Source organism: Chelonia mydas, chromosome 2 (genome assembly GCF_015237465.2).
Source record: "Chelonia mydas isolate rCheMyd1 chromosome 2, rCheMyd1.pri.v2, whole genome shotgun sequence".
NCBI lineage: Eukaryota > Metazoa > Chordata > Testudines > Cheloniidae > Chelonia > Chelonia mydas.
In genome coordinates, this window is record NC_057850.1 from 248,688,393 (window position 1) to 248,713,465 (window position 25,073).

The following is a 25,073-nucleotide window of genomic DNA, read 5'->3' on the forward strand; positions in this document are numbered from 1 at the left end:
ACCAAACAGTTGCTAGCCTATTTTTCCGTCATAAGCAGATGGAAGAACACTGTTGTATACATGGCTTACTCACTTTATGGGTATGCTGAAGAAAGATGAACATTGTCTTTCTAAAAAGAGAAGTGGCCACAAACAAATCTCATACACTTCAAGAGATATATAGATACAGTGTGTCCTCCCCTCCAAAAGCAGAATAGAAACTCTTTTCCAATTTGCACGTGGGTGGCAGCAAATACTGATGTGGCAACATTGCTTCTTGACAGTCTTTGTAGGATGGCCGGGCACTAAATGCAATATATATTGTAATACAGATAATATACTGATATTGTGATATGTGCTGCTTGATGTTCAGGCATATGGGGTCACATTCAGATAATAGGTTTGTCTCTGAATAAATTAGGTATCTGTTATAGATAAGGATATGATTTTTGTTAATTGACTATCTTACTGAATTTTCTGACTGTACGATAATCTCACAGTGCGCTACCAAGATGTGCATCACTGAGAACATCCACAAGTACAGGGTAATTAATAACATACATGCAGCACTACTGGACTTGCTACACAGCAGCTTTCCAAGTGCATATGTGTGTGTTGGGGAAGGGTAATCTATGTGAAATCTATATGTATACATTCTTTGATGGGGTAACAAGCTGTGTAGATGGGGGAAAGCGGTAGATGTGGTATATCATTACTTTAGTAAGGCTTTTGATACTGTCTCGCATGATCTTCTCATAAACAAACGAGGGAAATAAAACCTAGAAGGAGTTACCATAAGGTGGGTGCATAACTGGCTGGAAAACCATTCCCATAGAATAGTTATCAGTCGTACACAGTCAAGCTGAAAGGGCACATCAAGTGAAGGGATCAGTTCTGGGTCCAGTTCTGTTCAATATCTTCATCAATTATTTAGATAATGGCACAGAGAGTACACTTATCAAATTTGTGGACGATACCAAGCTGGGAGGGGTGGCAAGTGCTTTGGAGGACAGGATTAAAATTCAAAATGACCTGGACAAACTGGAGAAATGGTCTGAAGTAAATAAGATAAAATTCAATAAGGACAAATGCAAAGTACTCCACTTAGGAAGGAACAACCAGTTGCACACATACAAAATGGGAAATGACTGCCTAGGAAGGACTACTGCAAAAAGGGATCTGGGGGTCATAGTGACTTCACAAGCTAAATATGAGTTGACAGTGTAACACTGTTGCAAAAAAGTAAACATCATTCTGGGATGTATTAGCAGGTGTGTTGTGAGGTTGGACATTAGGAAAAATTTCCTGTCAGGTTGGTTAAGCACTGGAATAAATTGCTTGGGGAGGTTGTGGAATCTCCATCATTGGAAATTTTAAAGAGCAAGTTAGACAAACACCTGTCAGGGATAGTCTAGATAATACTTAGTCCTGCCATGAGTGCAGGGGACTGGACTATATGATGTCTCGAGGTCCTTTCCAGTCCTATAATTCTATGATTTACTTTTAATGCTTCCAAGAAGGGTATAGTAAATAATATTTTTAAAATAATTCCCCCCCCCCAAATGGATGATGGAGCCAAAAATGTTCATACATAGGAGCCCTGGCAGTGGGAGAAGAGGGGAGATAGGGCTTCCAACACTATATGGCCAACTCAATTGACAAAAAGTGGTCAGGACAAAAGGAAGGGTGGTGCACAGTTCTAATTGGTACAATATCATGGCATGGGGAATGGAAACCTGTCAAAAATATGCGATGAGGAAAGATATAGAATTATTATTACATATGTTCAAAACACAGCTCCCAATGAATGCAGTGGCAGCTATGTGTGCTCACTACTTCTGCAAATCAGAACCCAGGGTCTCAAGTCAGGCAGCCAGAAAGTAAGGAAAACACAATTAGTGAACACCTGTGAAAAGACTAGTTTAGGTGACTTGACTGACATCAGACAGGAACTCTGTGGCAGAAGCAGGGACAGAATATAATTCTTCAGAGTAGCAATCATGCAACCAGCAATAGTAGGTTGTTATCCTCTACGTGGCGTAGCACCAGAGATGGATGAGACATTTTACCAATGGGTTTCAGAGACATTTGCTGACAGCAGAGGAATCTCGAGCTCCATTCCAGGCTCTGGTTTGGAATGTGCTCTAGAAGGCACAAACTCTTCTGGCCATCCCTCACCCCCAAGGTTGACTCCTTCTGCTCTGTCATTCAGCAAGACAATAAATTGACAGGAACTCTGGCTCCTCCTCCCAGCCCCATTGTCCTCACCTAGTCAACCCTAGTCTTCACTTCAGAGACTTCTCATACCAATCCTAGTACACTCCAGTTCTTCCCCCAAACTCCGACTCCTTATCAGATGTTTCTCCCCTACCAGACTACCTCTTTCTCCCTCACTGGTTCCTAGTTTCATTTTCCTTGGCAAGCCAATCCTAATCTTCCCCACCATCGCCTTGTCTCCTCTCAGTCTTCCCAAACACATTGGCTCCCAGTATCACTTTCTCCATTTCCCTCCCCAGCTCCCAGTCTCTTCCCCGAACCAGTACCAATCTCCTCCCCACCCCAAAGGTCACCTCCTATCCAGTTTCAGGCCCATGCTTCAAAGCATATGGGTGGTAAAGCTTCTCAAAAGAAAGGTTGCCAGGATTTTTTAACATGGGCAAAACAACATATTTTTCCTAGCATGGTTCTTGGACATCGATAAACCCTTTAGGCTGAAATTTCCCAGAAATGATCAGCCTGAGGCACACACCCAGCATGTAAAATTTCAACCTGCATGGTTAAAGTTTGGCAAAGGGATAAGAAAGTTAAATAGAGTCTTATAATGGGAAGTGTCAGGCAACCTTAATAATATGTGATGCTACCAGCCCACTATATAACATATTTTTAAAAAAGTAAAAAAGGATTTTAAGGTGGCAAAGTCAAGCACTAAAAAGTTAGGGAATGTCAGAATTAATTTTGCTTAATTTTGCTAAGTAACCTCTCCTTGCACTACAGTAGCTTTGAGATGTTTTGGCCCTTTGGGTGTTCTTCCAAAGGATGTGAGCATGCTGGTGTGCTCTCAGCTGAAGACTGCAAAGCAGTGTCTGCGGGCACATGCCTGGGCAGAGCAGCACCTTGTGCTCAGAATGAGAACATATAGGGAGGCATGAGCCTGCCACCACACAGTTCCTTCTTGATCATGAAGCCAACTCCACAGTAGAAGGAAAGGAGGGTGGGAGGTGGAGCACCCATAGGGATAAAACATCTCTACTTACCTTATAGTAACTTGAGTTCTTAATCTCTTCTTCTTCAAGTATATGCCCTCCATTGTAGGAGACCCCCAAGCAGTAACTCAGTGAGGAGGCAGGTGTTGTGGAGGTAAGTTCAGGACAGTTTGAAGGACTGCATCACGAGAGGCGGCGTCATCTCTGGAAGCAGATAAGATGGCATAACGCTTGGCAAAAGTACCGATAAAAGACCAATTACCAGTCCTGCAGATTTCTGCTATGGCAACGTCCTTCAGAGGAGCTATAGCTGTGGACTGAGCTCCAGGGGAATGTGCTGTGCTCCTCTATAAAGAGGATGCACCCTAGCATTTTCATAGCAGGTCAAGATGCAACCTGAAACCCTCTTAGCCTTTGTGTGTAAATCAGTTGGTCCTTCATCCTATCTGCAGCTGATATCGATAGCCTGGGAGAGGTCTGGAATGGTTTAGTCCTCTCCAGATTGTAAGCAAGGGCTCTTCCAATAGCCAGTGAATGAAGGCTTGATTCTTCTCTGGAGGCATGAAGTTTTGGGTAGAAAACTGGTAGGAAGCAAGGATGGGGACATAGTATAACCTTGTATTTGTAGAAGGTGGGACATGGTGGGTCTGCCATGAGTGCTCCCTGCTCCCCCGTTCACTTGCTGAAGAGATGGCAGCTAGAAATGAAATTTTGAGGGAAAAATGGAGGAGGGACCAGGCTGCCATCGGTTCCAAGGGTGGGGCGGGTGGGTTTGTAGAGTATTTAAACCAGGTTGAAGTCCCATTTTGGGGCCAGCTGTCCCATGGGAGGAAACAAGTTGTATAGACCCTTGAGAAATCTGGTTGTTGTAGGGTGGGCAAAGACTGAGAAGTTCTGGATGGGTGAGTGAAGGCTGTGATGGCAGCCAGAGGTACAGTGATAGAGCTCATTGAGGGACCCAGGTAGTGCAGGATCTTGGAAAGTGGAACTTCCAAGTATAGAGAAGATGAAAGGCAGAACCAGGATTGGAAGCATTTCTAGTTTTGGAGGTAAGTCTTGTGAGCACTGGGCTTTCTACTGAATAAAAGAACTGACTGAACCCTATCCAGAATGGTCAGTTCCATGCTTGAGAGCCATTGAGGAGCCATGCTTTCAGATTCAGGGAGGAAGTGCTGGGATGGATGAGTTCTGTGTCACAAGGTCCTTTGTGATAGGAAGTCTGAGGGATGTTACCTCTGAGAGGTGGATGAGGTCTGAATACCACACCTGTTTCAGCTAACCAGGTGCAATAAGAATAGCACTTGCTCCTTCTTGGGGCAGCTGGAGAAGGCTCTTGAGGATTAATGGTATAGGTGGGTAAGCATAAAGAAGGAGACAGGGCCATGGTATCCATCAGAGTGTTCAGGCCATAACCTCCCTTGGAGTAGAACAGATGGCATTTTGCATCATTCATGGTAGCAAAGAGGTCTACCCCGGTATACCCCAAGTCTGTCAAACACTGTGGAAGACAGAGTCTTTAAGCTCCCGTTGTGATCCTGCCAGAAGTGTAGACTCAGGGATTCTGCAATTGCATTCAGGAGGCCTGCTAGATAGAAATATCAGCAGTCTATCTGATGGGAGATGCACCATTTCCACAGCCATAACGACTTTGCACATAAGGACTGGGATCTTGCTCTGCCCTGTAATACATTAGTACGCTGCTGTCCAGCATTATTCTGACAGTGATTCATACGGAGTGAAGTAAATGTTGGCAAACATCTTGTACTGCTTTAGCTCAAGGATATTGATATGGAGTGCCCATTCCTGTGCCAACCATTTGCTCAGTGCTGTCTCCCTCTATAGGTGAGCTCCCCATCGTTTCAGAGACACATGTGTTGTGAGGATCTTCGGAAGTGCTGGATACAAGAACAGGGTTCTATCACAGACCCGCCTTGGGTCCTTCCACCAAGTACAAGAGTCCAACAGCTTCCAAGGCACTGTGACACGTTTGGAAACTCTGTGTCTTTTGGGGGGTATACACTGTTCTTATCCATGTCTGGAGGCACCTGAGGTGCATACTCTCATGAGGAGTCACATACATGGAGTCCAATATATGGCCCAAGACCTGTAGACAAGTCCTCACTGTTGTTTCTGGGCTGCACTGTAAAGCTGATATTTGTTGGATAGGATGGAGACTCTCTCTTTTGGTAGGTAGGCTCGTGCTTGTGGAGTCTAAAGTAGCTCTTATAAAGTCTATTCTCTGTAGTGAAGTTAGTATGGATTTTTTGTGGTTGATGTGGAGGCCCAGAAATTGGAATAGTGTTAATGCTCTGGACATTGCTGACTGGACCTCTTGGGACAACCAGACTTTGCAAAGCCAGTTGTCCAAATATGGGAACACTGATATTCCCCACTGATGGAGATGAGCCACTAACACCGAGAGAATCTTTGTGAACGCCCTCGGAGACATGGAGAGTCTGAAGGGGAGAACTCAATGTTGATAGTGGTCTGCTCCACCATGAACAGGACCGGCTCTAGGCACCAGCAAAGCAAGCACATGTTTGGGGTGGCACAATTCCAGGTGCGGCATTCCAGCAATCTTTTTTTTTCTTTTCTTTTTGTTGTTGTTGTTGCTTGGGCAGTTGAGCTCTCAGAGCTTGGGGCTGCAAATTTTTTGCTTGGGGCGGCAAAAACGTAGAGCCGGCTCTGATCACAAATCGTCCATGCTTGTGGAAGGGGTGGATGGCTACATGGAAGTAGGTATCCTGAAGATTGAGGGTAATGAACCAGTCTCCTGGATCTAAGGATGGAATTATGGTAGCTAAAGTAAAGCATTCTGAAGTATTGTGCTAAGGACAGAGTTATTTAAGTTCCTGCAGTTAAGGATTGGTCTCCACCCTCCACCTTTCTTGGGAACAAGGAAGTAATCAGAATAGAACCCTCTTCTACTGAACTCTGGTGGAACTGGTTCTATTGCTCCCAGAAGGAGGACGGAATGAACTTCTTGTTTTAGGAGTTCCTTGTGAGAAGGATCCCTGAGAAGGGATAGGGAGGAGGAGTGGGAAGGCGGAATAGAACTGAATGGAAGTAGATACAGTAGCCCATATTGATGGCCTCCACTATCCACCTCTTTGAGGTAAGGTACTCCCAGTTTGAGGTAGGTAGTGTGATAGTTGGTCTCCAAAGGGGGGCAGTCGCTCAATAGATGATCCTTTGGAGTGGACTGCTTGATTTCCTTGACTGAGTTGTCACAAGTGCCTCTTAGAAGGTGTAGCTGATTGGGTAGAAATGAGGTGGGAGGTCCCCATTTATGTGGTCTGGTCTTTCTCTTGAAGGGCTACTGAGGTCTTAGGAAAGCATGCTGCTAGACTGGAATGGTTTCAATCTTTGAGCAGTTTGGGATCTACTAAAACATTTTTTCATTACAGGCACATAAATCCACAGTGACTGTAATGTTGCCCTGGAGTCCTTGAGTGTATGGAGAGAGGAGTCTGTATGTTCACTGAAGAGCTTAGGTCCTTCAAACGGGAGGTCTTCCACCGTGTTTTGAACTTTTCTGGTAGGCCTGAGGACAGGAGCCAATATGCTCTTCTCATGATAATCACTGTGGCCATGGACCTTGAACTGTGTCAGCAGCATCTAGGGCAGTGCAGCTTGCAGGAAGGCTTTCACAATCAACTGTCCTTCAATGACGATAGTCTGAAATTGATCTTTCTGGTCCTGTGGCAAGTGCTCAATTAAAATGTGTAAATTTGGAGTATGTGTTAAAATCATATTTTGTCACCAAGGCTTGGTAGTTGGCAATCTGAAATTGGAGAGCTGCTGAGGAGTAGCTCTTCCTTCCCAGCAAGTCTAGCTGGTTAGTTTCCTTGTCAGAAGGAGAAGGCCTAGAGCAAGCCTGAAGGTTCCTATCATTGGTTGCATCCTTTACAAGGAACTGGGGTTATGGTGGGAGAAGAAGTATTCCACTCTTTTGCATGGGATGTAGAATTTCTTATCTGCCCATTTATATGTTGGTGGGATTGTAGGAGATATTTGCCACAGGTTATGTCCGGGAGAGGATAAAGCCTTTCACTGGGACTGATGTTCAAGATGGCCACCAGGAATATTTCGGCTCTGGGACTTCCTCTAGTCGGATTTGAAATAAGTCCACTAGTTTTTCAATGAAGTTCTGGAAGGTCTTAAAATCATCAGTGTAGGAGGGCAAATGGAGGTGAGATCTCCATGGCCTAAGACTCTTGCTCTTCTTGTACATTGTCCAGTAGCAGAAAAGTGTGCAGTACCAATGTGTGTGGTATCATAGGACACTATATAGGTGCTGATTGCTGGTATGGTATCAGTGCTTTCTCTTAGGCACCCAATGAAGTTGATCAACATAGTGGCTCCAGGGATCCCAGTAACCCCACTATGGAGAAGGATAAAGCAAGGGATTCCAGTGATAATCATAAACTCTGAGTTTATGATGTTTGGTAAGTTCCTTAGGATCCTCCTCATGAAAGGGACTCATGGGTGTGGGGTAGGGTAGTATGGTACTGGATGGATCCTTGTATCAAGTAGCTGAGTACAAGGAATCTTCCCTTGAACTAAACAGGGGTGGGAGGGTCCTTCAATGTTCTAACCAGTACTGAAGGCTGGAGACTTAAACAAGTCTCAACTTGCTACTTTCACAGTGGTACCGGGGAGATAACACTAGAAGATCTTCCCAGTACTGTTGACTCAGGTTCACCGGAGATAATGAGATCCTCTGATGAAAGGGACCTGGAAGGAGGTAGAGGGCTCTGATAGCCTTCACACAAAGTTTAGGTCAGTACTGGCTGGCGAGATGGAATCTGCTGTGGTACCAAGGTGATCGTAGAGACATCTCCCCTTTCAGGGGTACAGTGAGATACCAGTACTGGGGCATGGATGGTATCCCTGAGTGTCTCACGGTGCCACAATGTGTCAGATAGTGCTGTCGCAGTGGTTGCTTTGGTGGTAGGTATGTCCAAACAGGGCTTCTTCGCCTGAGAATGGGTCTTATGGGGTGATCTGGCCCTTTTCTTCATTTCCTTGGTTGGAGAGACTTTTTTCCTTCTTATTGTCTGGGGCTGCAGATGAGACAATAATTGGGACGGAGGCAGCCTGCGATGTAAAAGCTGATGTATGTAAGGGAAGCGGACCTCTATGGAGCTAGGGCATATTTCATAAATAGGAACTTAAGTCTAGTCTCCCAGTCTTTCTTACATCTGCCTTTGGAACCCAGACCGACCTTGCACTTACAAGGGAGGCAAGAGTCCCCCAGACACTGCAGGCAGCTGGAGTGTCTGTCACAGTGGGGAAAGGACCTGTGGGAAATCTCACAGGTCTTAAACCCTGGGGTCCAGGGCATGACAAATTGTGCTCTTCCACAAATGACTGAAGAAGGAGAGAAGGGGAAGGTGCTCCACTCCCTAACTATCACAACAGTGCTAAATAAAATAAAGGTATCCAATGAAATAAAGAATTCACAAAGACAAGGCAGGAAGCTGAATACAGCAGATGGCAAAACTCTCTCTCTTGAGCTGCAGGTGGTTGAGAAGGAATTGAGTGGTGGTAGGTTTGAGCTTCCCTATATAGTCTCCTTCTAAGCAGGAGATGCTGCCCTGTGCAGGCATGGGCCCATGGACACTACTTTGCAGTTTCTGACAGAGTATATGGGCATGCCTACCATGGAGCACGCGTAGGGACATATACTTGAAGAACTTTAATGAGGTTCCCTTGTGCATATGCACTATGATAATCTTTCCCAATATCACAGTATATGGCAGAGTAAGGAATAGAACCCAGTTCTCCTGAGTCCCAATCTAGTGCCTTAAACACAAGAAAACATCCTCTCTCCTTCTGCAATCACTACCTCATTCATTGCCCATCCTGTGCACTCTATGAAAAGAGGTTCCTGTAGAATAAAAAGCATGTGATCACAAAATTAAAGACTGTATCATCGAATCATAGGTCTGGAAGGGACCTTGAGAAGTCATCTAGTCCAGCCCCCTACGCTGAGGCAGGACCAAGTATGCCTAGACCATCCGTGACAGGTGTTTGTCCAGCCTGTTCTTAAAACCCTCCAATGATGGGGATTCCACAACATCCCTTAGAAGCCCATATCTAATATCTAACCTAAATCTCCCTTGCTGTAGATTAAACCAATTACTAATTATCCTAACTTCAGCAGAGATGGAGAACAACTGATCACTGTCTTATTTATACATTTTTTTAACATATTTATCAGCTGCACCCTCCGTCTTCTTTTCTCAAGACTAATGTGCCAACCAATTTGCTCAGAGATTATCTAAATAGGCTTTGGGGCACATTAGACTTGGTTATGAGTTAGCTAGTTTAGATCCTCCAGCCAATGTTAGAGTCCATTTTACTAGGGCCCAGGCAGCCTCCGCTGCTTCCTTGCAAAACATCCCCATTTTGGATATCTGTATAGCAACTACTTGGGTTTCAGTACATACTTTTACCAAGCATCATGCCATAGTTGAAGGATCCAGGTTGGATGGTTTAACTTTTCCTTATAGTTCAGGTTTTCTAAACCTTTTAATCATTTTTGTTGGTCTCCACTGGACGTACTCCAATTTGTCCACATCTTTCTTAAATTTAGAACTGGACACAATACGCCAGCTGAGGCAACTCCTTTGCTGAGTAGAGTGGAACAATTACCTCCTGGGTCTTACATACAACACTCCTGTTAATACACCCCAGAATGATATTAGCTTTTTTTTGCAACTTCATCACATTGTTGACTCATATTCCATTTGTGATCCACTGTAACTCCCAGATCCTTTAAGTGGTACCACCATCTAGCCAGTTATTCCCCATTTTGCTTCTCGTGCATTTAATTTTTTCTTCCTTGGTGCAGTACTTTTCACTTGTCTTTATTGAATTTCACTTGTTGATTTCAAACCAGTTCTCCAATTTGTCAAGGTTGTTTCGAATTCTAATCCTGTCTTCCAGAGTGCTAATAACTCCTCTTACCTTGATGCCCTCCACAAATTTTATAAGTATACCTTGCACTCCATTATCCAAGTCATTAATGAAAATATGAAATAGTACCAGACCAAGGACAGACCCTTGTGGGGCCCCACTAGATATATCCCTCTTCCCCAGTTTGCCAGCGACATATTGATAACTACTCTTTGGATACTTCTACACTACATGCTCCTTATGGCAGTGTGTAAAGTACAACACACTGCACTCTCCCCTAGCAGAGATATAAATAGTAGGTAGATGGTGATGCACTGCTTTGGTGAATAAAGGAAGGCCTGAACCCAGGTATGTACCCAACATGGCTTTCTATATACCCAAACAGTGCCTCCTCCATCTACACTGCTATTTTTAGCAGTGTAGTGTCCTGCTGCCTACCCACTACCAGACTCTTTCCCCACTGCAGGGAAAGGTTCCAGCAGCAGGGAAAAGCTCTGGTGTGAGGAAACAGCGGAGAGAGACTCTGGCAGCTCCCCACAGCCACAGCCTTTCCCTGCTGCCTCCCTTGCCAGAGCCTTTCACATCGCAGCATGCTTTTCTCTGTGGAGTGTAGCTATACATACCCTACACACTGCCATCAGTGATGTACAGTGTAGACATAGCCTTTGAGTATGATCTTTCAACAAATTTTGCACCCACCGTATAGTAATTTCATCTAGTACACATTTCCCAAGTTTGTTTATGAGACTGTCATGTGGGACTGTGTCAAAAACCATAATAAAATCAAGATATATCACATCTTCTGCTTCTCCCCTATCCGCTAGGCCAGTAGCCCTGTCAAAGAAGGAAATTAGGCTGGTTTGGGATGATATGTTCTTAACAAATCCATGCTGGCTATTCCTTATAACCTTATTATCCACTAGGTGCTTACAAAATGTTTAATAATTTGTTTCTATATCTTTCCAGATATCCAATTAGGCTGACTGGACTATAATCCTCTGGCTCCTCTTTGTTATCCTTTTAAAAGATAGGTCCCCTCTAGAAAGACAGGTATAAGATCATAATATATATATTCACAAGGGAGCCAAATTAAGGATGCACAGAACATTTATTCTGGCATTTCCTAACTGAAGCATTTGCAAAGGCTCTATTCCCCCACCCCCCTTTTTTTTTTAGATTTTGATCTTTCATATCAACATATGCTTAGGTTTGAATTAAAAAATTATGAGAAATGACTTACCCTCCAGGACACAGGTAATGGTACTGACTGCCTCAGTTGCCTTTTGTCTTTGTAGTGGCTCATTAAAATAGTCCACTGACAGATGATGGAGCAAATGCTTCTTGCTCACTTCATCACATACAGGGATCTGTTTAAACAAGTAAACATGGTTAGTAACATAAAACAATACAAAGTGAGGTAAGAATTTGACAGGGATAGGCATGGACATTAATATGAATGATGACATGCAATGAGATAAATGGGCCTCTTCTATAGGAAGTAATAGCCATTTGGAATGAGTTAAAAAATAAAGGCCTGACTCCCTTGTGGCCATGACAGTTCCCAGGGTATTTGCCTTCCAGTATTCTGAACAAACTTGAGATTGGTTAATGAGATTCTGCCTATCTAAAACTTCTCTTTGATTACAGTATTTTGCCTTTCCTATCCTGAACTAATCTGTAGTGTTTCTTTTTCATACTCAAAAAGTGGATGCTCTGTTTTTGCTCAAATTTTACATATAAAAAAAAATCACCTCTGGGCAGAGACCAGACCTAGAGAGTTTTTACTCCTCAAGAGATAAGTTTGAAAAAGTTATTAGCAACTGAAAAAGGGAGTTTTCAATGCAAAAACTTATGCAACTTTAACTAGTTGTCAGTAGCATGTCAGCTATATTTCAGCCATGGGATCAATTTTACTACCAATGTAAGCAAGTGCAATTTCAGTGACATTGGGGGAAGTTGTATCTTCTTATTCAAGTGATGAATTTGACCCAGGGTGCTCATATTGGTTCAAATTCTGTTTTCAGCTTCACTGGAGTAACTCCAGATTTACAATGGTGTCGCAAGGAACAGATTTTGCCCAGTAGTTCCTATTTGTTGTGTTTTAGTGAATGTTTGATAGTGTTACAATATCTAAAGAAACCATAGAAAACTGTATGGTTCTGAAGGAGAACATAATATGAAGTGCATTTTTAAAAAGTGCACTTTTCTTGCCAAATCATCTATTCTAAGGTTTTTCATAACTGGGTGAAGCAATAATCCTTGAGGAGAAGTTGATTCTAAACTGCATGCCCTGGTACCTTCTTCTCCCATCAATGAAATCACGCCACTGAAACCATCTATATTGTTCCACTTGCTATTCTGCATTTGTTTACAGTACAGATGCTTGGGGAATTTCTGACAAAACAGGGTTTTGCTGGAAAATGCCAGTTCATCAAACCTGAAATGTTTTGATTAAACATGTCAGGCTCAATGAACCACAGACTAGCTTTCGATGGAACCCTGCCTGGTTCCTGGCAGCTTGACTAGTGGACTGCTAGGAACCCCAGGCTTCTGATGTTCATAGTTCTGCACAGCTCCACTATGTGTATTGTCCCAGGGCCAGAGATGCAGCTCTTGGGAAGCCTTACCATGCGGACTGCCCTGGGGGCAAGGGCCCCAGGGCTTCTAGATTCCCATGCCAACTAGCTCACAGGCTGCACAAATCCAACAACCTGGTGAGCCAGCTTCCCTGAGAGTCAGACAGTCTGGGGAGACAGTTGGCCTGGGAGTCTAGAAGCCTTAGGGTCCCTGCCCCAAGCAGTTCACATGGTGGGGCTTCCCAGGAACCGTGGGATCCCTGGCAGCTGATGACTGAAATTTACATGAATCATGTTATTTTCAGTCAGCAACTGCTAGAGTCCCCGGGCACATATCTCATTTTGGAAATACCAAATGTTGGTATTTCCAAAACAAAAATTTTACAGAATTTCCAATTAATGGGAAATTTCAAAAAATTTGGGTTTGGTACACATCAAACCAAATTTTGAAATATCTAATTTCACACAAACTAGAAAATCTGCCAATTCTAATTTGGAGTAGCAGAGTCATAATTATGGCTCATTTGACTTTGCACACTTGGCTGTCCTCAACATAGGTGTCATCAACCATAACCTGCATTGGATTTCATTTTCCAAAGCACTGAAGATCTCATCATCACCAAAATCAGTTTTGGAGCCAATGTCTCTGCTAGGTAACTGGAAATTGAATATGCTTCCATGGCTGAGCCTGCATTTCATTTGGTTTGCACTGGGACCACAAGTAAGTACAAGGAGAACCTAAAAGTCCCAAAAAATGAAAAAGGGAAAAATGGCATAGCATCGTGCAATATGTTTCTTGGGAATGATAACGATTTTTAGTACCTCAATCAACCATGGAAGGTCTGTAAGTCCAACATTAAATAAAGTTACTCATAAAATTATTTAATTTAGGGAAGGTCTACACTACTGCTTAAGTCAATCTAACCTACGTCACTTGGGGTGTGAAAAGAACAGCCCCCTGAGTGATGCAAGTTACAGCAACTTAAGCTGTTCCCACACCGGCACTATGTCAGTGGGAGATGCTCTCCTGCTGACATAGCTTCTGCATCTCCTGGAAGTGGAGTAATTATGCTGACAGGAGAGCGCTCTCCCATCAGCATACAGTGTCTTCACCAGACGTACAACAGTGGCGCAGCTGCATCAGTGCAAAAGTCTGTTATGGAATGTTAATTAAATTCCAGTTCCAATGTATTTTTTTAAATTTCCCAATATTACACAGAATGTTAACATATTTTAATCTACATATATTTTAAACGTTCATGAAAATATTTCTGTTACAACAAAATCTTCTCTGCTTTCATTCACACATAACTTTCTCAAAAGTTTTCCTTTTGCTGTGAAATGTTATCTGCTTCTTTCTCAGCTGAAAGGAGATTTAGCTTTAAAGACCAAAGAAGCAAATGCTAGCTTATATCTATAAATACAGCATTCTATTTCTTAATGGGATTGTGTTTGTGCTTTTGAGCAATTTCTGTTCTAAAACTGACAAAGCTATAAGGATTTTAGATTTAGATAATTCATTACCGAGTTTTGTTGACAGCTACTGGACTGTGATTTGGGAACTTTTCGATCTTCCCCGTAATCTTCTATCCCTAAGGACATATTTTTATTCCTCCTATTGCTTCTATCTTTGACTTCTTCAGCGGGTAAAGGTGACATTTCAAAGGAGCAATGTGACTTTGTATCATATCCTTTAGCAGCCAATGCCTAAAAGTAAACAAACAAAAAACATAGCTGATACTCTAGATACAGAGTTAGGATATCAGTAAGGGAAAAGTACTGCAGTGCTTATAATTCTTGTTAACAATTATCATTTCATATAGGTGGTTAAAATACTAACTTTATGTTTCTGGTGCAAGCTGATCACTGAAGGTATTAGGAAGGATTTCCCACTCCATACAGAGAATTGAGCAATTGGTTACATGCAGTGTTTGTGTACAAACAGATACTCCCCCTGTCAGAGGCAAAATATAAAACTTTGGATCATTCGTACCAATCAACTCCTATTTTTCTGTGTACATATTACAGATTGTACAGAATCAGTTTAAAATTTGAGTATTAGCACATCTATCCACTTCCCAAAATGAGGACCTAAACACTGAAAATCACAACCTCTGTTGGGTATCTTCAGGACCGCAGTCACACAGTGGTCTGCTGTCATTGCTCCAATCTGTGTTTTCACCGATATTTCAAATATACAAGAATCCTGCTCTCTAGGAGCCTGATCCATTGAAGTCAATTGGAGTCTTTTCATGGTCTCCAACTGGCTTTTGATCAAACTCTAAAGCTGTCAAAGAATAGAATTATTGTATGTTTCAATACCCAGCCTACCCACAAGAATGGGCCAGCTGAGCAATGGAATAAAAAAAAACGTTCATGTGTCCTTATGGAAACTACAGGTTGGTGGAATTTTAGACCCGTCAGCCTTTACAATACTATTTTGCTTACAGTACCATGAACTAATGTTGCATTTTTATGTTCACTACTCACACTTTTCTGTTCTCTACTCTCACGTACTTTTTATGAGTGAGGCATTGTTTCTATTTGCTCTAGAAAGCACTCTGATAACTTTGAATAAGGTAGTAGCCGGCACCTGTTCTCATCAGTGATCATAGTGTCATTGTTTATACACACTCAAAGATAAGGAGGGACTGATAAATACCACTACAAATGTTATATATTGCAAGTGGAGAGTGCCAAACATTAACAAGGGAATAGTTTATGGACCTCTTGCTCTTTTTTCAACAGTTCCATGGCTTCCTGAAACTTCCTTTCCTTTGCCTCAGTTTCAGCAATAGTAGCTTTGTTCTGCTCTTCGTATGCCATAGTCACTACAGCCAGGATCAAGTTGATCAGATAAAATGAACCCACAAAGATGACCAGCATAAAAAAGAGCATGTAGATTTTTCCAGAAGCTCTGAGAGTCTGTAAGCACAAAGTACACACTAAAGTAAGGAGTCTGACATGACACTTCTAGTGTAATTAGATTAGTTAATGGTCATAAAGCATATTGAAAATGTAAAGCACTATATGAAAGTAGTAAATATTATTTTAAGGTGTTTTTAAAAACCTTGGTTACATTTCCATATTCCTGAATAAAATGCTTTAAAAAAACCCTTTAAACCCCCACAACCTATTTGGGCTTCCGTTCCCACTTCCTTACCACCCTCAATGAGCCCTAATGACCTTCCTGATGGTGGCCAGTAGACCTCAGTTTGGGTGAACAGAAAGGGAGCTGCACGTCTGAGGGGAAGGCTCTGTTGTGCTACTGGAGCACTGCACAGTGACATCTCCGTCCCCTCGGCTGCACTACACTCCCTGGGATCGGGGTTAGTTTAAAGGGCTGTGGAAGCATTATGTTGCCCCCTTGCAGGAAGTCTGGCAAACACCGCAGTACAAAGAGGCTATGCTCTTGCCAAACAGCCATTAAATAGGAAGAATTTTAGTCAGATTCAGAGGTGCAAAGCTTTGTATTATGTTACCGCTCCCAGTCCCTTGTGGTCCCCCTTTTTGGGGATATATATGTAGCATGTTTTGAATCTTTCCTCCAGGCCAGTAAAATCTTCTGCCCTCTACTTATTGACCCATCATGCAACAAGCTATTAAGTGTTTTTCATGATGTTTAATTTCCTTGTAAAAATTCTTTATTGAAAGCAGCAGAAGCTTCATATAGTGAGTTAGCTGTAATACTCTCATCATATGGTGTGCACAGTTTAGTCACTTATTCTGTGACTTCACCCATCATTTCATTTTAGACTTCTTTTCCTCTTTTTACTTTAAATACTTTATACATTTATCCAACTACATTACTGCTTTATTTAATATTTGAATTAAGTAAATCTGATACCTGTTGATAGAGACGCTCCCAGTAATCTTGTGTCATCAGGCGGAACAAGGAAAGAAAGGCCCAGCCAAACGTATCAAAACTTGTGTAGCCATAATCAGGATTTTTCCCAACTTTTAGACATACATATTTATCTGGACAGGAGCTACAGATGATGAATAAAAAGTGATGAAAACTTAACAGGTCCAAATTTAAAGGCAAATAGCTTCAGTTCCTGTGAAAACTCAGATTATACACTCAGTTATACTACAACTGAAATATAAGGACTCAGTTCTTCCATGAGACCTGCAAACACTAACCCATGCTAAGCAAATATCCTCCACACCCCTACAATATTTTGTTGGGAAAGAGGGCCATAAAGTAGAAGGGCAGAGAGAGTAATACAAAAACACACGTACACAAAAATATGTTAAATATTATTTTGTATATAGATAATATTATTTCCCATTCTAAGTTAACATTTCCTCTGCTTCTTTTAATGCACATTGTCTTAAACACGGGCCCAGTTCTGTGGAGTTACACATAGATTCATAGATATTTAGGTCAGAAGGGACCATTATGATCATCTAGTCTGACCTCCTGCACAACGCAGGCCACAGAATTTCACCCACCACTCCTACAAAAAAACCTCACACCTATATCTGTGCTATTGAAGTCCTCAAATTGTAGTTTAAAGACCTCAAGGAGCAGAGAATCCTCCAGCAAGTGACCCGTGCCCCATGCTACAGAGGAAGGTGAAAAACCTCCAGGGCCTTCCAATCTGCCCTGGAGGAAAATTCCTTCCCGACCCCAAATATGGCGATCAGCTAAACCCTGAGCATATGGGCAAGATTCATCAGCCAGATACTACAGAAAATTCTTTCCCGGGTAACTTGGATCTTACCCCATCTAAAACCCATGTGCATAGTCTGATTGAAATCATTGGAAGAATTGGTGCTGGAGTAACTGTTTAGAAGACCTACCTTCTGCCTTTTACACTGTGAACTAAGGTTATCTTTAGACTCTGAACTACAGTCAGAGGCTGACTGAATATGCATTAGACAGAGTGGCATCAGGGTAACACATTATAAAAGCTGTTTCCGAGCCTACGTGCCTTGGGAGATGCCAGGATGACAATCATGATGAGGATGACTAACACTTCAGGTGCTTTTGCAAGGGATGGTGTGAATTTATGGATGCTCAGATCTCATTCTGTATTCTCTCTATCTACCTTGCTCGGTGGAGTGTTTGTGGTTTTGCTAACTGTGTATATGAAACTATTGCAAATTCAAGATTTCTCTAAGTGTAAGTGTTGCAACTGTGCACGTCGGGGTTCCCAATTTAACAGTAATTCTAACAACACTGGGCCTGATCTTGAGACTAGAACCTACTAAACGTCTGAGTGTTGTCAACTGGGGATTCTGGAGAAACAGAAGAGGAAGAAGGAAGATCAGAAGAGAGCTGAAATCACTGAAGAAGGGAGCGCTGTGGCAGCAGTGACAGCTAAGTTGTCATGACAGAGCAAATGGACTGCAGTCAGATTAGAGGGAAAGACGACTATAGAGAAATAAGCATGATGACCATAGTATAAGGAACCAAGACATATGAGTGTGTATGCCAGAGATGATAAAGTTGGACGTTGTGTATGTATGTTTGTTACTCTGTATACAATTTTAATGTTTTAGGTAAGAACTTGCTGTCAGCATTCTACATGTGATTGATCACCGCATGTAGAATGTAACCACTTAAAAGCTATTTCCAACTGTATGGTATTGCAGTATTGGGTACTTTGATATGCATACCTGTGCTAATGGGATTTGCATTTTGTTTCTTGAGATATGCTTTTAAGGTTTATTGTGTCAGGGAATATTGATATATTAAATTAAGATTTATTTTTTGGAAGAATTACTGTCTGAGTGTCAATCCTTCAATCGGAAGGCTGTACCGTGTTCTCCCAAGAGTCAACAAAGTTAGTCTACCCTGGGGAGTTCTTGAAGGGTCAGGGAGAAACCCTTAGTAAAACCCTGGCAATTCCTCTAGGGCAAACCACCCCCTTCCACCTACCAAAACAGAGAAACTGACAAGTGGGTTACTGCCTCAGCGTGGAGGTCCTTCCAGATTTACATTTCTTTGCCTGTATTAAATTAATCCTATGGTCAGAGTTCCCACATCTCACTGACACATCAATTCTGCCTGTCCCCCAGCTCCAACATCAGATCAGCCCCCACAGCCCACACCCAGACCCTAGATCAGTGTGCCCCCCCAACCGCACATCTGCTGTACCCCATCAATTCTGCCCCTACATCTGCCCACACCCCCCACAAGTTCTTCCCTTCCCCCTGGCATCCTCACTTCTCCTCCTCCTCCTCTTATGGTGAGTGAAAGGGGAGAGACTCTGCCTCCTTCCTGCAGGGTTGAAATTTGTGAGGGGGCTGGAGTTTCTTGCATTATCAAGAAACAAAAACTCTCCATATCTTGTCCCTGACCTTTTAAATCCTGTCTGATGTCCTGGGTAAAGGAGAGGAAGTGCAGCTGAGTCTCCCCTGCCTATTTGTCAGTCCTATCCTTCTACACTCTCAGGGTAGGAACAGATTTGGGTTAAATTTTATTTTTTTCTGAAATGAAAACACTGAAGTTAACCCTACTTCCATCTCCACCTCTCATTCTTTTGAAATGTAATTCATTAAATGGAAGTGTATTAAATACATTTGAGAAGAAAGTTAAAGTAATTGCAAGAACATCTGCCAGAAGGCCGAGGAAGAATTTAGATCTGAGTATAGAAACCATGGGCTCAAACTCTATCCCCTGTCATTCATTAAACTGTCTTATTATTTGTTATATTTTTATTATCCTTGCTCCCATTTTGTTGTCTTTAGGAACTTGAAATTTGCTCTTCACATTAGTCACTGGTGGGCTGAGTTAAGCCAAAAAGTACTGAAGCAAAGAAAAAAGTTTAGAACCAAGAAAGGTTAACTGCACTTACCCAGCATCTGAGCTGTTGCCACACAATAAGATATCCATGGCGCCATTCTTCTTGAAAAAATTTTCTACAAGAAAAATGAAAGCATAATACATTCAAAATACTTTTTAACATGTACCTCCTAGATTAATATGACATGATAAATATCCAGTGAAATAAATATTGGCAAGGGCACATAGACACAAAAGGTAAAACTGACATTTGATTAATTCAAAAATTTACTTACCTGTACAATAACTGGAGTTCTTTGAGGTGTGTGTGTGCGCGCACGTGCATATATATATTTCCACTCTTGGCTCACATGCATCTCTTGCATTAGAGATTGGAGTCTTTTGGCCATTTGGTCTGCACGTGTGCCCTGAATGTCCTTGTGATCCTGTATCAAGGGGAGTGTATGCACACCAGACAGTTCCTTTGCAACTACAGAATCCACATATAATAGGATTCTGTAGTAGTGGGGAAGGAGGGCAGGTCATATAGTATCTATATGGATAATACATCTTGAAGAACTCCAGTTACTGTACAAGTTAAACATCTTTCTCCTTTGAGAGTTTCTCCCTCTATGTATTCTATTTTTGGCAATTCCCAAGCAGTGATCTGATAAGAGGAGGTGAGTATTCAGAGTCTACCTAAACAGAGACTTCAGCACAACTCTTCCAAAAGAAGTGAACAACATGGATGCTTCTGCTATGGAAGGATGCTTGATAAAAGTATGTACTGAATCCCAAGTAGCTGCTGGACAGATCCAAAATGGGGATGCTTTGCAAGGATGCAGAAGAGGCTGCCAGTGCCCAAGCAGAATGGGCTCTACATTAGCATAAACTACCTAAAATATAATAAAGTCTAATTCACCCCAAAACCCATTAAGATAATCTCTGGCCTTCATTGTGTCAGGAAATGATATAAACTGCCTTGGGGAAGCTCTGAAGGGTGTTGTCCTTTGCAAATAAAAGGCTAGCGACCTGCTAACATCCATATGTAATCTGGACTCTCCCTGGTTAGAATGTGGTTTTGGAAAGAATATGGATAAATGAATCATTTGATTTAAATGCAATTCTGCATTTACCTTGGGAAGGAATTTGGGATCTGGCCTAAGAGACACCTTATCAGTAGGGAAAACCTGCCATGAGTCCCTGTATCTCCCCAATTCTCCAAGCTGATGTAATTGCTACATGTTGCTTGGGGTTGGAATGGAGGATCCACCAAACTTGCAAGCAACTCATTAAGGTGCTGGGGAGATAGGGGAGGTTTCTTTACTGGTAGAAAAACCGTAGGTCTCAGGAATTTAGACAGAGCAGTGGGAAGGCTCTTTACTGCCTTCCATAGGAGGGTGATATGCAGTGGTGGCTGTCATGTGGACTTTATCAAAAGTCCAGAGTTCCTTAGAGAGAGTAAATAACACAAAGATACCTATCTTGGGCTAACAGGGCATAACTGGTACTGTATGTACCCTGTTGTAAATCTTTTCTGCTTAGCAGTGTAGGTTTCTCTGGTAGAATTTTTCCTACTATTTATCAGAATGTTCAGGACATCTGAAAAAAAAACCTCTCTCTATCTGACACCCATCCATTAGCCATGCAATGAGATGGAGGGAGGAGGAGGTTGGACAATGGATGTTCCCATTGTCTTGGGATATCACATCTAATGTTTGGAGTAAAGGTCTTGGAGAAAGTATCAGCTCCAGGTACCAAAACAACCTCAGCCAAGTGGGAGCTATCTAGATGACACTGGCAGTGCCTTGCTTGATCTTTCTGAGTACCGTGGGAATCAAAGGAACTTTGTCCAGTCATGATCTGAGGAGAAAAGCCTTCTTAAATTGTCTGCCAGAGTGTTAGCAGACCTGGAAAGTGAACTGCTGCTAGAGATATCTGGTGTCAAATGCACCAATTCCATAATCAAACCACCTCTTGGCATAAGGCGGGATGATCATGCTTCCCTCCCCCCCCCCCCCCCCCCCCCCGCTTCTATAAAACATAAGTCATGTTGTTGGTCATAATTTGGATAGACAATCCTTGACTCAGAGGTAACAATTCCAGGCCTTGCAAACCACTGAGTTCCAATATGTTTATATGTAAGAGTTGCCTCAAAAGTCCACTTGCCATGTGATCCAGTTGTACTCCCCATCCCAGAAGTGATGCATCTGTCACAAGATCTTTCCACCAATTCAGTGAGGAAAGAACATCTTGAGGGATCAACTTGGTGCATACACTGATTTTACCCAACCCTGCATGCAGCCTAGGTGTACTCTGGCAATCAGCACAGTGAACCTTCTGGAAACTATGTGTCTGAGTAGACTTACACAAGTCCTTACTATTATCTGTAGATTTGTTTGAAGTTGAGTAATAAGACTAGACATGGTTTCAAATTTGTCTTGGGGCAGACAGGTTCTGGCTGTCATAGAATCTAACACTGATTTCTTATATGAACAGCAACTACCGTTAAGACCTTGCTGAACACTGCATCCTTGGTTATAAAGAGAGATAAAAGGGTCTCTGATGATACAGTAGTGTATCGTACTGTCCTGTCTGGAAATTTAAGCATTTTCTGTGTACCAGATGAATGGAAATATGGAAGAAGGCTACCTGAAGGTCACAAGCTGCAAACCAGTCTTGTGGCTCTAGAGATGGAATTATGAAGACTAATGTGACAGTTTGCATTTAAAATGGTGTATGAAAACGTTGAGTCCTCTCAAATCCAAAATTGGATTCCATTCCCACCTTGTTCTTTGGTATGAGGTACTAATTGGAGCAGAAACTTTTCTTCTTGCATTCCTGTAGATCCTCTTCTATTGCTCTGAGAGACAGAAGTGTTTCTAGTTCCTTCTGTAATAGTCTCTCATAAGAGGGGTCCCTGAAAAGGCATCGGAAGTGGGTGAGGGGTGAGTGCAGTATGGGACTGTATGGACTAATGTACTGAGACAATCTTCAGCTTCCAGCAGTCTGTTAGAGAGTCCCATAATTTTGGGAAGAAGTGTAGATGATTCCCAAATGGAGTGGAAGAAGGGTCTAGATCTATCAAAACGGTTGTGGTGCGAATTTCGACCAACCTGTCAAAATGATGTTTGTAGATTCAGGGTAGAATCGAGAGGTGGCTGATGCAGAAATTCTTTTCTTTGGAAACACTTCCTCTTTTTATGGAGTTCTGTTTTTCTCTGGTAAAAGAAAATGCATGTGATGTTCTCTGTTTAGAATAGCTATGAGGTCTCCTTTGTTTTCTTTTGGTTGCAGATGTATACACTATAAGAGAGCAAAGTGTGGCTTGGGGACCTTTCAACATGTGGAGAGTGTCATTGGTTTTAGTGTTGAAAAGTTCTGAACCACAAAGGGAAGATCTTCCACAACTGATTGAACCTCTGTTGGAATGCCCGAACTTTGGAGCCAAAACATCCACCTCATAACCACTGATGCTGCCATAGTTCACGAAGCAGACTTAACAGTTTCCAGAGCTGCCTAGAAGGACATGCTAGCAATCAGCTGTCCTTCCAAAACTAAGGATTTAAACGCCTCCCTATTTTTTTTGGCAGCTTATCAACAAAATCCATACAGTTGTTGTAGCTTAGAAAACCATAATACGCTAATGATTTCTGATACTTTGAAATTCTGAATTTTAAACTGGCAGATGAGTAACATTTTTGACTAATTAAATCTAGCCATTTTGGTTCCTTTTCACAAGGAGTCATTCTCGGTTGACACGGTCAGCTTTTCTCATTATCTGCCACAATCACCCAAGAGACAAGATATTTTTCTCGAACAGATGACACCTGAAATCTTTTGTCAGCTTTCATTGAGGTGAAGGTGATCAACACAAGTGTTTGCCAAATATTTCTGGCATGGGCCAAAGGAGCCTCCTTAATGGGGAGTGCCACAATCTTTGGCGCTGTGGCATGGAGAATGTCCAGTAATTTCTGTGGGGACTCCTGCATCTCTGCTAATGGAATCTGGGAGGACTCAGCTATCTGCTTCAGCAGTTCTTGGAAGCTCTTGTAGTCATTCAGATGAGATAAAATAAAGGGGATCACTACCTCACTTGAAGACAAGGACAAAATAGTCAGATACTTCTAGATCTTCAGTCTGAGGTTGTTCTTCCTCAGAAAGTTCCTCTGTTGTTCGAAGATCCAGTGGTGTCATCTGAGTCATCATACGATTTTGCCTCTGATTAGGGAAGGAGGATATCTTCCTGGAGGTTAGTGCATGGGAGTTATGCCTTGTACTATAAGGACCCCAATAGTTCCAATATGGCCATGGTGGTACATTATTCATGTAAGGACCAGAGGCCACAGGAAAAGGTACCAGAATATGTGTATCCCCATAAACTTTATGGTGTCTAGGTCTACATGAAGTCCTGGATTCCCTCTCAAATTCATAAAACTCATAAGAAGGGGAATAAGAAGGGGGATCCTTGAGGAATAAGTAGGGGATCCTTCTCCACTGTGCTGAGACTCACAGGATGAGTATGAACATTTCACCACTAAGGGAGGGGCTGCTGAAAGTGGAATGATAGGTTCTAATGTAAGTCTAGCAGTGAGTTCTACAGAGGAGCTCAGTACTGAGAAAACATTGGGCATCCATACTGAGGACTCAATATTTAGCCAAACAGAAAGTAAAGGAAATTCCAGCTCCCCTAACAGTTGAATGTACTTCAGTACCATATACTTTCCTGTACCAAGATGCACTCAACCAATCACCACCCTTTTTATCTGCAGCTAATCTGCATGCAACAATTCTATTGATTGTAATGACTCAGTCATAGGAGGGAGACTGGACACACATCAACAGTTCTCACTGGTAGATTACATGGCTTAACTGTCACTGCTCCTTAAAGATTCTATGTTTGGATGTTGGCATGGGCATTCATGCTTGAGAGGCACTGCTACTTTGGCTTCACTGCACATTGAGGTAGCACTGCTGGGGAACTGAGGCAGGAACACAGGGGAAGCCCTTAAAGTGCAGAGACATTGAGACTCGGAGACAGGACTATTTCTGACCCCCTTCATACAGTACCAGTCTCACTAATATAGCCCTCTTGTCAATTGCAAGTTAAGGGACAGATTCACCAGTACAGAATCATAGAAATATAGGGCTGGAAGGGACTTCAAGAGGTCATCAAATCCACTTCCCCATGCTGAGGCAGGATAAAGTATATCCAGACCATCCCTGACATGTGTTTGTCTAACCCAGTGGTCTCCAAACTTTTCAGGGTCACGCCCCCTCTTGCCCATCCACACCACCTCCCGGGAGCTGGGGCTAGCAGCAGGGCCGCAGCTCTGAGTGGCGGGGGGAGGGAACATGGACAGGGTAAGGGGGCTGAGGATGGAGCTGGGAGTGGGTCTGGGGCCACGGCCAGGAATAGAGCCAAGGCTGGGGGTCAAGGCTGGGGGGTGGGGCCAGGGATGTTAGTGGAGCCCCAGCTGGGGGCCAAGGCTGGGGGTGGGGCATGGCTAGGGGTGGGGCAGGACTGGTTGGTGCTCCTTCCCCACCCCCCTGTGGGGGCTGGTCTGGGACCCATTGTACCCCCCAAACACTCCTCTGCACCCCCCTAGGGGGGCATGCCCCAAACTTTGGGAACCTCTGATCTAACCTGTTCTTATA

The 25,073-nt window shown here is 42.8% G+C and overlaps 1 protein-coding gene across 1 annotated transcript in view; it reads right to left on the reverse strand.

The window, feature by feature from the left end:
- Positions 1-25,073, reverse strand: part of LOC102931751 (sodium channel protein type 5 subunit alpha) — a 123,511-nt gene that overhangs the window by 58,346 nt on the left and 40,092 nt on the right. Inside the window, 8 exon segments of the mRNA XM_043541608.1 lie at positions 11,347-11,473; positions 12,318-12,473; positions 13,174-13,231; positions 13,233-13,420; positions 14,207-14,389; positions 15,410-15,607; positions 16,530-16,671; positions 19,489-19,552. Coding sequence (XP_043397543.1) covers positions 11,347-11,473; positions 12,318-12,473; positions 13,174-13,231; positions 13,233-13,420; positions 14,207-14,389; positions 15,410-15,607; positions 16,530-16,671; positions 19,489-19,552 — 1,116 coding nt within the window.